The 14,583-nt window shown below is 47.5% G+C and overlaps 1 protein-coding gene across 2 annotated transcripts in view; it reads right to left on the reverse strand.

The window, feature by feature from the left end:
* The window catches only part of CAPZB (capping actin protein of muscle Z-line subunit beta), a 79,025-nt gene that overhangs the window by 19,148 nt on the left and 45,294 nt on the right, over positions 1-14,583 (reverse strand). For both annotated transcript variants that reach the window (XM_082274568.1, XM_082274567.1), the window contains exons 2-3: positions 13,676-13,765; positions 566-687 (exon numbers count right to left, since the gene is read on the reverse strand). In XM_082274568.1, coding sequence (XP_082130694.1) covers positions 566-687; positions 13,676-13,765 — 212 coding nt within the window. The remainder of the gene's footprint in view (positions 1-565; positions 688-13,675; positions 13,766-14,583) is intronic.

Below are 14,583 nucleotides of genomic sequence, written 5' to 3' on the forward strand. Positions count from 1 at the left end.
GATATATTATACAGGAGTGACATCACCGCTCTCCAGATATAAGATATATTATACAGTGTGACATCACCGCCCTCCAGATACAAGATATATTATACAGTGTGACATCACCGCCCTCCAGATATATCTGGAGAGCGGTGATGTCACTCCTGTATAATATATCATATCTGGAGAGCGGTGATGTCACTCCTGTATAATATATCTTATATCTGGAGAGCGGTGATGTCACTCCTGTATATCTGGAGGGCGGTGATGTCACTCCTGTATAATATATCTTATATCTGGAGAGAGGTGATGTCATTCCTATATTATATATCTTATAAGATATATGATACAGGAGTGACATCTTTACTCTACAGACAGAACATATATTAATTATGCAGGAGTGACATCACTGCCCTCCAGATATACAGGAGTGACATCACCGCTCTCCAGATCTAAATTAGACTTTCGATTTTGCGATTTTCTATCCTGCAACCACAGTCAGTGTTGATGGGGGAATCCCTACCGCACATCTATAGTGTTCTCCCGGCTGCAGTCCACTGTACATACAATACAGAAAGGTTACCTGTAGGAGTCGCCATCTCTGTTGTAGTCGCACAGTAAATAGTCCTTCCCCACCACTTTGTCCCGAGCAATCTTTAGAGGCTGATCCACGGAGGACAGGAGGTCTTCACACAGATTGGGTACCTGAAGAAGAGAGGAGACCTCATAGTCACAACCATTCCTTTCCTGCAACCCTTTCCTCCCACAATGCACTGGGCCAATAGGAACGTTTCTTCCTGCCACTTTAGTAAATGAGACCGAGGGTAGATCATTATCGTCTATGCTGGGGTCACTAAGTATTAGGACTGCAAATGTCAAAAATCAGCCAAAGGATTTAATTAAGACTGGGATACAAACTGGCTATAATGTACAGAAGATGTTTCACATTTCCCCCTTAGCTAAACAATTCCTGTTTAAAGTGTCACTAAACCCACATCATAGAAAAAAAAAAAGAATAAATTATGTATTCCACGCTGTTCATACTCACTCCCTAGAGATTCCTTTTCTGTATTCTGAAAAAAAACCTGGTTGATCCCGCTGCTCTCTGTCTCCCCCTTTTGTCCATGTCCCCACTGCAGCTGCAGATTTTGCAGAGCAGTGTTGGCAGCTCTGCACATGCAGTGAGTTTCTATGCTGAGCATTTCCTCCCCATCACATCTGAGCAGCCCATGTGACTATAGAGTCACACATGTGGGCGTATACACAATGACAGGCCACTCCCTCCCTCCTCCACTAACCAGCTAAAACACAATGGGGGGGGGGGGGCAGGATATTACATGTAGATTGATGGAGGCTTCACCTCCCTCTTATTCTAAGACACAGGCTGGAGGGGAATGACACAGCCTACACTGTTATTGCCAAAAAAAATAAAGATTTGCATTCAAATATATATTTGTATGACAGTTTAAAATTGCTTACTGGTATTTTTACTCTGTATTCCAAAGGCTGTTTTTTTTTTGTTTTTGTTAATATTTATAACAAGTCACCAGCAGCAGAGGACAAGAAGCTATTTCTGCCACTGATTCCCTGTAGACAGGCGTCTAGGGGTAGTTGGTTAAAGGAGCGCCCAAAATCAGCAATAAGAATCCCACTTGGAACAAAAGATCGTCGTTTTATTGGTAGCGGAACATGTTAAAGCCAACGCGTTTTGGGGGAACAGAGACTCCCCCCCCCTTCTTCAGGGCATAAATGTTGCTATTCGTATCTACAACCGACAGCATAACCTACGAATAGCAACATTTATGCCCTGAAGAAGGGGGGGGGGCTCTGTACCCCCGAAATGCGTTGGCTTGACTTTAACATGTTCTGCTACCAATAAAACGACGATCTTTTGATCCAAGTGGGATTCTTATTGCTGATTTTGGGCGCTCCTTTAACCGACTACCACTAGAAACTTTGGAAGCGACCACTAGGCCATATCTTAAGGTAGCAGCCCAGCCCCCTCAACAAGGGTCCACTGCCTTTTTTCATCCAGTCAGGCCAGAATGATTGGGAGTTAATCTCACCAAATGGCCCTCTCTCACCTACCTCCCACCCATAGACCCTCTATTGAGCCGGTCAGTCCAGCGCAGCCATCAACTGCAGATAGGCTGGAAGAGAGCTGGGTCATGTGACAGCTGGATATCGATTAGGAAAAAAGGTACTTCCTTTGTTTTTGTTTTTTTTATTATTACAGCGCCGTCATCCACATATAGAAATAGAAGGGAGAATGCACATTACACAGTGCGTGTTTAGTATCACTTTAAGAACTCCTGTGGTATGCCGGTGTCCTGCCGAAAACTCCAACCTGCCGAAAACTCCAACCACGTTATTTCCGGTGACTGTACACTGGGAATAATTGGAGATTTCCACCACTTGGTGTTTTCACACAACACCGGCAGCCTATACACCCGAGTACATGGTATAATTAGTGCAGATTCTTACTCCGCCCAGTAGTTGTCGCCGCCTTGGAGGCGGCCATGTTTTTGGTTACGGAGTAAGAATCTGCACTAATTATACCATGTACTCGGGTGTATAGGCTGCCGGTGTTGTGTGAAAACACCAAGTGGTGGAAATCTCCAATTATTCCCAGTGTACAGTCACCGGAAATAACATGGTTGGAGTTTTCGGCAGAACACCCGCAGAAAACGTATATTTAGCCATTTTAGCTGTGGTGACAACTCCTGCTCCACCCTACCTATGAATGAACAGAGGACATTTTTTCACAAGCGCATACACACGGTCATTTAAAGGGAACCCCCGACTCACCATTTGAGGCAAAGTGACGGCCTCTTTTGCTAGCCCACTGGGCTGTGACATTAACCGCATGAACGCCGGGCCCTACAAAAATGAAGCCTTTGTCTGAGCAGAAACCGGATACCTCCAGAGATGGCCTTTTGGGCCGCAGGCCAAGATGGAAATGAAAACGGCGGCCCGTCACGGGATGACAGGTGGGAAGTGGAAGCGGGATAAAACATGGCTCTGTGATTGCTCTCCATCGTTCTCCTCCTACTGTGCTTAAGAGAAGTCAGAAAACACCAGAGGCCATTGTGTGACGGGATCGGCCATCTTTCCATGGAGGGGCAGGTGGCTCAACAGGACCGTACGAAAAACGCACACACATCGGTCAACGACTGTCTCAAAGGTAGATGTGGGCAAATGTACATGTTGGTGTGACAACCGTGCATTACTGGTGACTTTGGGTGTTGGGAATGTGCCCGCCTCCTTCCTTCTCCCACCTTTGCCATGCTCTGTTGATGCAGCAATGTTAGTTCTCTCAGACACACCCACTACTTCCTGGTACTGGGGGGGGGGCGCATGCGACCTTCTCTCTTTACTTCCAAGGTTCAGTGCTCAGGCCTAGGCAGCCCAAAAAAAAGCCAGGAAAAGATGCTGGAAGAGGGAAGAAGGTCATTAACCCAGTAGAAGGACTCTCCTGGACCTTTCTGACCTGTACTTGGGAGGTCTGGGCATCTCGATTTTTACCAGGGAGAAAGCCCAGAGGTATCAGGGTCTAGGGCAGGGGTCTTCAAACTATGGCCCTCCAGTTGTTCAGGAACAACAATTCCCATCATGCCTAGTCATGTCTGTGAATGTCAGAGTTTTACAATGCCTCATGGGACGTGTAGTTCTGCAACAGCTGGAGGGCCGTAGTTTGAGGATCCCTGGTTTAGGGGGTTTTTTAGTCTATCATTTATTCTTTTGGTTTTCACATTTTAGAACCTAGGAGTTTAGGGCTGCCTAATACACCAAACAGCCATAACGTTATGACCACCCACCATAAACCCTTGAGGTATGGAGGACCCTAGACCTCTGAAGGTACGCTGTGGTATCTGGCACCAAGCCGTCGGTAGCAAATCCTTACAGTCCTGTAAGTCGGGAGGTGGGACCTCCATGGAGCAGACTTGTTTTTCCAGCACATCCCACAAGCTCAATTGGACTGAGATCCAAAGAATTTAGAAGTCAAGACAATCAGCCTTCTTCTCCCCACCTCAATCAATGAGCCTTCTCTACCCCCCCCCCCCCCCACCTCCTTCAATGAGTCTCAGCCACCCATCACTCGGTCACTGGTTCTCCTTTAATGGAGGACTTTTGGTCGGTCCTGACTACTGCAGACCAGGAATATCCCACAAGAGCTGCAGTTTTGGAGTTGCTCTGACCCAGTCATCTAGACATTACAATTTGGTCCTTGTCAAAGTCCCTCAGATTCTTACACTTGTCCCATTTTTGTTGCTTTCAACACATCAACTTCAGGGGACGTGTTGACTTGCTGCCTCATATATCCCACCAACTTTTAGGGGCTTTTGTAACGAGTAGGGTTGCCACCTTTTCTTCAAGCCAAACCCGAACACTTTAGTGGCCTGCAACACCTTTAGGTGCTCTCGGCCTTTTGGCTAAGATCAAGTGTAGTATCTGTTCTTATCAGTTGGTATGGACCTAGATGGTTAGTATCGGCAGGGACCAAAATGAACCAGGGCGTCCCAGGCAAAACTGGGAAGTTAGTACTGTCAGAGAAAGCCGGAAGTGTCCATTGCCTCCTGATTTGAATGGGATCCGCCCCTATCAGTTTGAAGGGAACAAGAAAGCCGGTTCCAGTTACACACCGGTTAGTACTGCTCCTGGATGTAATTGGTAAGGAATGGTGATGGCGGTGGGAAGGCCTTTCCTCCTGGGTTGAATCTGGCCTTGCAAAAGGCTTGTCCCCAGTTGAAGGTAGGTTATCCCTAAGCGGTCTAAGTTCCGATGCCTCCTGGTAGGGATGGGCTACGCTGGTCTGGCCGAAGGCCAGGACCGAAAGAAGCCTGTGATGTATTTGCCCCTGGGGTGGCAGCCCAGGGGTGCCGTAATTCTCACTGCTGAGGGGCAGCTCACCTTGAGTTTTTTGGCACCTTGGTCACTGCACCACACACACTTTTTTCGCACCTGCCTCTTAGGACGGGCCTTTTGGCCAGGACCAGAGGAATTTTTTTATTCATGGCCGAGGGGCCTCTCAAGGTCTTGCACCTTGACACCACCAGCACTTCCCCTTCCCCACTCTTATTTGTTGTGTGTTCATGTTGGTCCTTTTTGGTTGTCACTGCACGATTAGTACGGCGTAGGTCCTCGGGCCTGCCCTGAAAGTCTTGGGAGGGGGTGGATATGGCATTCTGGCTTGGTTCACCCTCTCTCATGGGGTCTCCACCTAGTACTTGGGGTGGGCTGTTTCGGCAGTCCCCCTGGAGAACGGGGTATGCCTGGTCTCGGCTGGGCAGGCCATAGTAAGTACCTCAATCCCCATCAGGAGTCTTGCGCCCCAGGGGGATCAGGGTCAGGGCCCTTCCTTCTCGGAGGAGGGCCATGTGTACGCCTAGTGCACTTTTTGTGTGTCTCCCGTTTGCGTGTGTGCACTTTTTTTATGCACTGGGTGTTAGTTCGAGTGTTTCACACACCACGGGCTTAAAAAAAAAGTAGTAATGCAGTGCGTAAAGCGTACCGCAGCGAACAGTGGGTGGGGCAAAATTGATCTTGCTGACTTCATCACCCTGTCCCCCAGTGATGCTGAACCTGCCCCAAGACAGCAACAGATTTGTCTGAGACTATCTTGGTTACATGGGGAGCAACAGCCCAGTCTGAATAATATGCCCTGGTTTGAGTCTGCCTGAAACCTAGACACATGATTCAAAACCCGGACTGTCCAGGTGAATCCGGTACAGGTGGGAACCCTAGTAATTAGATAATAAATCTTATTCACTTTACCGTTCAGATTACGATGGCTGATTGGTGTATTAGTCCTTACATTTTCATGCAAGGTCTGCTGTACATATAGCAGTTCTTCAACCACAGAACACAATTTATAAACAAATTTTATATTTTTTGAATATCTAGAAAAACACCGTCCTCAGAATGAAGCTCTCATCAAGCGATCTGCAGCAATGCGGACGCCGGGCCGACGTTTATCCGCGACAACAAAAAAGTGAACAGTCGCGTGACTGCAAAGACGACAAAAAGTGAATCTCCACCAGGAACAAATTAAACAAAACCTGCCAATGGATTAAAAACGCGGTAATTTTATTCTTGTGGCCGGTTAGAAGGCAGAGAAGAGGAGCAGGAGGGCTGGCAGGTCTGGTGCAGCTAAAAAAACAAGACATCAAAGGCGTCCTCTGCCGACTTCCTCCAGCTCCCAAATAAAAGAGGAATGCAAAGAGTTTAACTGGAGCCAACGCTGGGCACACATTCCTCTTCCCTGTGTAGGTCCAGGGCAGAGGACTAATTAGCACAGTGCGGGGAAGAGGAGGGGGCGCACTTAACCCTTCAACCCGCAGGAAAAGAAGAGCGATCAAGATAGAATTGGCCTTTTGTTTAAACATGTGACCCGCAGCTGTGGTCCTGAAAACTCAGCAAAGAATACCCAGAAGCACAGGCCTGACCTGAATAGCGGAGTTCTGGGTTAATGTGGTCCTATGCCTTTTCGACATGTAGTTCCCCCTGCAACCTTTCAACCCCCCTCCCCCTTATACCCATCAGAGCCGGATCTCGATCCAGCACTGTGCATTAGAGTGGCAGCTCCATCACACTTCATAGGCTCAGAGACAGCAGTGGGAGCCATTGGCTCCCGCTGCGGTCAATCAAAGCCAGTGAGGAGGAAGCAGGGGCCGGACCAAGCAGCGCTCGACACACAAGGCCGGCTTTGGAACAAACCTGCACGAGTGCCCCCATAGCAAGCGGCTTGCCATGGTGGGGACTCTGTGCCAAGTATAAGAGTGGCTAGGGAGGGTAAAGCTGAACACAAGTTTTTTACCTTCATGCATTCTGTGTGCAGCAGCTCCCCCCCAATACTTACCTGAGCCCCATCGTGATCCAGCGATGTGCACGAGAACCTCAGCTCTCCTAGGACTCTCCTTCCTCATTGACAGCAGCGGGAGCCATTGGGTGTCAATCCCAGCCAGAGAGCTAATGAGAAGAGAGCAGGGGCGGGGCCTGAGCCACAACTCTATATCTGAATGGACACAGAGCAGCAGCTTAGGAGCGAGCCCGCTAGGGTGGCCCCCACAGCAAGCAGTTTGCTCTGTGGGGCCACTCAGGAGTAAGGGGCCATGAGAGTCAGCGGGTGGAGCTCTCCTAGGACTTTCCTTCCTCATTGACTGAGACAGCAGCAGGAGCCAATGGATGGTAATCACAGCCAGAGAGCTAATGGGAAGAGAGCAGGGGCGGGGCCGAGCCACAGCTCTATAGCTGAATGGACACACAGAGCAGCAGCTCAGGAGTGAGCCCGCTTGGGTGTCCCCACAACAAGCGGTTTGCTCTGGGGGCTCTCAGGAGGAAGGGGCCAGGAGTGTCAGCGGGTGGAGCTCTCCTAGGACTTTCCTTCCTCATTGACAGACAGCAGCAGGAGCCAATGGATGGTAATCACAGCCAGTGAGCTAATAAGAGCAGGGGCGGGGCCGAGCCACAGCACTATAGCTGAATGGACACAGGAGTAGCAGCTCAGGAGCGAGCCCGCTTGGGTGCCCCCAAAGCAAGCGGTTTGCTCTGGGGGCTCTCAACAAAAGGAAAAAGGCCAGGAGCGTCAGCGGGGGACTTGAGAAAAGGAGGAGGCTTGGGGCCGCTTTGTGCGGAACCATTATACAGAGTAGGCAAGTATAACATGCTTATCTTATTTTATTTTTTTTTAAAGATACTTCTTGCTAATCACTTTAAGGTAACAAAAAAAAAAAAAAAAAAACTTTTGCCTTTTGAACTAATCTCCAAAATGTATATTTTGGGGGAATGATGGATGCAGTTCTGACATCGCTGCGGCGATGACCTGAAACACAGAACTGGGAATTCTGAGGGAACATCCCATCCTCCTGGAGAATTATAAGAAGTCAGTATGTGGATCTGGGCCTGATAGCATACTTGAAAACTAGATAGTGGGGAAAATAATCATTAGTCCCGTCAATGTACGAAGGTTCCACAAACAACAATTCATTATGTGTATAAAAGACAGACACCTGTCCACAGAATCTCTTTCTTCCATTCAAACCTCACCATCATGGGAAGACCAAAGAGCTGTCAGAGGAGGTCAGGGAGAAGATTGGAGACCTACACAAGGCTGGAATGGGCTACAAGACCGATCAGCAAGAAGATTGGTGAGAAGGAGACAACTGTTGGGATTATTCGTGAATGGAAGCGATACAAAATAACCATCAACCTCCCTCAGTCTGGAGCTCCATGTAAGATATCTCCTCATGGGGTGAGGATGACCATGAGAAAAGTGAGGGATCAGCCCAGAACTACACGGAAGGAGCTTGTGAAAGATCTCAAGACAGTTGGGACCTCAGTCACCAAACAAACCACAGGTAACAATATGCCGCCATGGATTGAAATCCTGCAGCGCCCGCAAGGTCCCCCTCCTAAGGAGGCACATGTACAGGCCCAGAAGAAGTCTGCCAATGAACATCTAAATGATTCAGAGAAGGATTGGAAGGAAGTGCTGTGGTCAGATGAGACCAAAATCGAGCTCTTTGGCATTAACTCAACTCTCCATATTTGGATGAAGAAAAAATGCTATGACCCTAAGAACACCGTCCCTACAGTCACCGCCCCTACAGACCCCGTCCCTACAGACCCCGTCCCTACAGTCAAGCATGGAGGTGGAGACATGATGCTTTGGGGCTGCTTCTCTCCTAAAAGGTACAGGCCAACTTTGCCTCAATGAGGGGCTGATGGATGAGGCCATGGATTGTAAAATCTTGGATGAGAACCTTCTTCCCTCAGCCAGAACACTGAAGATGGGTTATGGATGGGTCTTCCAGCATGGCAATGACCCAACACATACCGCCAAGGCAACAAAGGAGTGGTTTAAGCACATTAGGGTCTCCAGACCTTAATCCTATAGAAAATTTATGGAGGGAGCTGAACATTCGAGTTGCCAAGCGACAGTCAAGAAACTTAAGGATTAACTTCTCTTAACCGAGATCTGTAAAGAAGAGTGGACCAAAACCCTTCCTGAGATGTGTGCAAACCTGGTCACCAACTACAAGAAACGTCTGACCTCTGTGCTTCCAACAAGGGTTTCTCCACCAACTACTAAGTCATGTTTTACTTGGGGATCAAATACTTATTTTACTCACTGAACTGCAACTCAATTTTAAACATTTGTATCATTTTTTTCTGGATTTTTGGTTGATATTCTGTCTCTATCATTTCATATACGCCCATTATAAAATTTATAGACCCGCCATTTCTTTCTAAGTGGGAAAAACTTACAAAATCTGCGAGGATCAAATCATTTTCCCTACTGCATCAGTTTTCGGTGAAGCTAATCTTGAAAATGGCTCTCTGAGCGGTTTTAGGCTCTACTACATCCTTCATGAAGGTATTCTAACAATCTTCTTGATAATACGAGGTCAGACAATGGAGGCGTCCATCTTGTACAGGTGTGTAGTGAAGGACCCCGCGCTCTTTCACATCTGTTGTTTTGTGGATAAAATCGGAGCTCCTGGGTGGGCTGCAGAATATGTAGGGATCAGACATTATCGTGTAGACAGATTACCTATCAGCGCTGTCAGGATGGGGGGGGGGGGGGGGGGAGTAAGAACGGAGCGGGCCGTGGATGCGAATTTGAAGACAGGAACAATGAAACATAAGTAAAGTCTTCGGGGGACATTCAAGCGGGTCGCAAACAAAGAGAAGACAAATTGAAAGAAGTTAATGAGATTCTGATACTTGTCGGCTGAACAAGGTTCCTCTTGTCGTACCTGGACCTGCCGCCCCCCCTCCTGCCCTCCTATCTGAACCGACTTAATTAAAGTTAACTACTTGTACGCCGGCCCCACAAGACTGAAGCCTTTGTCTGAGCAGAAACTGGATACCTCCAGAGATGGCCGCCTGGGCTGCGGACCAAGAGGGGAATGAAAGCGGCGGCCCGTCACGGGCTGACAGGTGGGAAGTGGAGAGGAGGATAAAACATGGCTCTGTGTATCACTTTTCAGCGTCGGGCCCTGTGATTCCTCTCTATCGCTCCCCTCCTACCGTGCTTAAGAGCAGTCACAGCAGTAAGAGAACACCAGAGGCCATTGTGTGATGGGATCGGCCATCTTCCTATGTTGGTTCAGATGGGTCAACATGACTGTAGAAAAATGCAGATCCGTAGGTGGATAAGGTTGAGATCACAAGGGTTGATTTGGCCCAGTGTTCATGTTTATGTGACAGCTGTGCAATACTGGTGACAGAGTGGTCAGAGTATGGCCGTCTCTATGGGAACCTGTGCATGAACAGATGTAAGTGGGAATGCAGTGCCTCATAAGCAGGTAGGTGAAAGGAGTGCAGAAAAGGGAATGAGGTAAGCTGACTAGGTGATGGAGGCTTGGGTGCATGTAGGTAGGCAAGGTTTTAGAGAGGAATGTATATATTCTTTCAGTAGACAGGCCTGGAGAGAGAAGAGTATAGATAGGTAAACTGGGTCACAGAGGGGTAGGTATAGGTTGATAGATCGGGCCTTAGAAGGGTAGGTATTGCTTGGCAGAAAAGGACACACACGTGGGCAGAGAGGCGAGGAGAGGGTCATAGAGAGACAGGTATAGGTGGGCCGATAGGGTCATAGAGGAAGGTTTAGGTGGGCCGATAGGGTCGTAGACAGGCAGGTTCAGGTGGGCTGATAGGGTTGGAGAGAGGCAGGTTTAGGTGTGTCGGATAAGGTTGGAGAGAGGCAGGTTTAGGTGGGCAGATAAGGTCATAGAGATGCAGGTTTAGGTGGGTCGGATAAGGTCGTAGAGAGGCAGGTTTAGGTGGGCGGATAAGGTCGTAGAGAGGCAGGTTTAGGTGGGCGGATGAGGTCGTAGAGAGGCAGGTATAGGTGGGCCGATAGGGTTGGAGAGAGGCAGGGATAGGTGGGCGGATAAGGTTGTAGAGAGGCAGATAAGGTCATAGAGATGCAGGTTTAGGTGGGTCGGATAAGGTCGTAGAGAGGCAGGTTTAGGTGGGCGGATAAGGTCGTAGAGAGGCAGGTTTAGGTGGGCGGATGAGGTCGTAGAGAGGCAGGTATAGGTGGGCCGATAGGGTTGGAGAGAGGCAGGGATAGGTGGGCGGATAAGGTTGTAGAGAGGCAGGTTTAGGTGGGTCGGATAAGGTCGTAGAGAGGCAGGTTTAGGTGGGCGGATAAGGTTGGAGAGAGGCAGGTTTAGGTGGGCGGATAAGGTTGGAGAGAGGCAGGTTTAGGTGGGCGGATAAGGTCGTAGAGAGAAGGGTATAGGTGGGCCGATAGGGTTGGAGAGAGGCAGGTTCAGGTGGGCTGATAGGGTTGGAAAGAGGCAGGTTTAGATGGGTCGGATAAGGTCGTAGAGAGGCAGGTTTAGGTGGGCGGATAAGGTCGTAGAGAGGCAGGTTTAGGTGGGGCGGATAAGGTCGTAGAGAGGCAGGTTTAGGTGGGTCGGATAAGGTCATAGAGAGGCAGGTTTAGGTGGGTCGGATAAGGTCGTAGAGAGGCAGGTTTAGGTGGGTCGGATAAGGTCGTAGAGAGGTAGGTTTAGGTGGGCGGATAAGGTCGTAGAGAGGCAGGTTTAGGTGGGTCGGATAAGGTCGTAGAGAGGCAGGTATAAGTGGGCCGATAGGGTTGGAGAGAGGCAGGGATAGGTGGGCGGATAAGGTTGTAGAGAGGCAGGTTTAGGTGGGTCGGATAAGGTCGTAGAGAGGCAGGTTTAGGTGGGCCGATAGGGTTGGAGAAAGGCAGGTTTAGGTGGGCGGATATAGTCAGAGTGGCAGTTATAAATAATAATTTAATAAATAGAAAGGGTTGCAATGAGGCAGGTATGGGTAGACCGAGCCTTAGAGAGGCAGGTATAGGTGGATAGGTATGGCCATAGAAGGGCAGGTATTTTTTGGTTAAAAAAAAAGCCATGTAAAAGTAGATGGGTAGGTAGACATGGCTATAGAGGCACGTATAGGTAGACAGACAGAGCCATATATAGGTGTGTATATATAAAAAGGTATAAAAAGGTAGGTAGACTGGGCTGGAGAGAGGCCGGTATAGGAAAATATATAGACCAGTGGTTGTCAACTTTTGAGCCAAAACGGAGGCCTCAGATGTGGCCCCTGACATCACATAATTTCCAATATATATAATGCTGGAGAGGACTGTCAGAGACTGCAGACATAATAGAGGTCAGAGAGTGAGGACAGGACACATTGTTGGCTGGGGAGATGCTGCAGAAGACAATATGAAGCTGGGAAGATGAGGTTAGTACAGATCAATGCTATTCCCCTAATCAATGTTCCCACTACAGACTGCTGGGGTCTGAGGGCCACACATAATATAACAAAAGGGCAACAGGTTGGGCAACAAGAGATATGGAGCCATAAGGTAGTTGCAAAGTTATACAAATCTCAAAGAGCTCTATAGTATGCAATATCAACTTCATGTAGTAAAGTCCAACTCTACCCATATCAGTCGCCCTCCTCAAGACAGTGCTAGAGGAGGGAGTCACCCACATGATAAGACACCCGTGTATTGGGGCTCCTGGCAAAATAGAAGACAAATCGTGGCACCAGCCTGAACTTTATGACAGGTTTGCTTTAAGATTTAGAACGAGAGTCCCAGTTTTTTCCCCGTCTGTTTGCAGGGCGGGTGCCTGTGTGGATCACAAGACATGTGACTGGCAGGGCCCCTAATGTGATCTAATTAATGGTGCTGAGAACAAGACAGCAGCTGGGGATCAGGAGGTTCTGTTAATGAGGATACGCAGGCTGGGACAACTCGTGATGCCTCGTCTCCTATTCAGGGCGACCGGACATAAAAACACCTGTGTGCGTCCAACGGAAGCTGACCTCCTGGGCTGGATGAATGGCAGTGTCTAGCTAAGGCATCTAGCACAGGCCTTGGAATGTAAATTGGCCAGGAGTTGGCACCACTTTCAGCAATAAAGATATTATAAAAAGAGGTTTGATAAATCTACAGGTAAAAAAAAGGTCCTAACCAAGACTATCCACTTCATTCCATATTCCCGCTGCTGCTAGGCAGGCAGTATGGAGGAGAGGATTGTATACAAGGCAGAGCTTCAATATTCTGGATAAAATGAGAATCACCCTTTCTTTGCTTAGAATAAAGATCACAATTCTCGTCGTAACTTCATCTTTCACATTATACAAAATAATTGGGCTAACTTTACTCTTTCGTTTTTTGTATTTTTTTAATTCATGAGTATATTTTTTCCCAAACAATTGGGTTTAAAAGACCACTGTGCAAATACAGTGTGACATAAAATATTGCAACGACCGCCATTTTATGCTCTAGGGCCTCTGCTATATATATATATATATATATATATATATATATATATAATGTTTGGGGGCTCCAAGTAATTTTTCTACTGATTTTAACTTGTAAGTGAAGCGTGTCAGAAAAAGGTTTAGTCTTTAAGAGGTTAAACTTCCCTGATACACAAGAATGAAATGATACATCTTCTAGATTGTAAGCTCCAACGAGCAGGGCCCTCTGAATCCTCCTGTTTTGAATTGTATTGTAACTGTGTTGTCTTCCCCCACACTGTAAAGCACTGCGCAAACTCTTGGCGCTATATAAATCCTGTATAATAATAATAATAATAATAATACATTGTAAAACAATCGAGAACACAATTTTTTATTTTTTTTAACAATTGTGCAGCTCGAATACAAGGCACGTGATGACGTCTCTTACCAGATCAATGAGGTCACTGAGGTTCTTCTCGATCTGTTGGGGAGGGAGTCGCCTCATCAAATCCAAGGCACAGTCCAGCTGCTGGTCACTCTGCAAGACAAAATCCAGAAACGTCACATATCTCATCATCAGAGGGGCCAAAGTAATTCAGCGGCCATATTGTATGTCTGACTTACTACGAGGGATCGTCTATATTGTATGTCTCACTTACTACGAGGGATTGTCTATTGTATGTCTGACTTACTACGAGGGATCGTCTATTGTATGTCTGACTTACTACGAGGGATCGTCTATTGTATGTCTGACTTACTACGAGGGATCGCCTATTGTATCTCTGACTTACTACGAGGGATCGCCTATTGTATGTCTGACTTACTACGAGGGATCGTCTATTGTATGTCTGACTTACTACGAGGGATCGTCTATTGTATGTCTGACTTACTACGAGGGATCGTCTATTGTATGTCTGACTTACTACGAGGGATCGTCTATTGTATGTCTGACTTACTACGAGGGATCGTCTATTGTATGTATGACTTACTACGAAGGATCGTCTATTGTATGTCTGACTTACTACGAGGGATCGTCTATTGTATGTCTGACTTACTACGAAGGATCGTCTATTGTATGTCCAACTTACTACGAGGGATCGTCTATTGTATGTCTGACCTACTACGAGGGATTGTGTTATTGTATGTCTGACTTACTACGAAGGATCGTCTATTGTATGTCTGACTTACTACGAGGGATCGTCTATTGTATGTCTGACTTACTACGAGGGATCGTCTATTGTATGTCTGACTTACTACGAGGGATCGTCTATTGTATGTCTGACTTACTACGAGGGATCGTCTATTGTATGTCTGACTTACTACGAAGGCTCGTCTATTGTACGTCTGACCTACTAC

This window comes from Pelophylax lessonae, assembly GCF_965119305.1.
Source record: "Pelophylax lessonae genome assembly, chromosome: 12".
In the NCBI taxonomy this organism is placed as follows: Eukaryota; Metazoa; Chordata; class Amphibia; order Anura; family Ranidae; genus Pelophylax; species Pelophylax lessonae.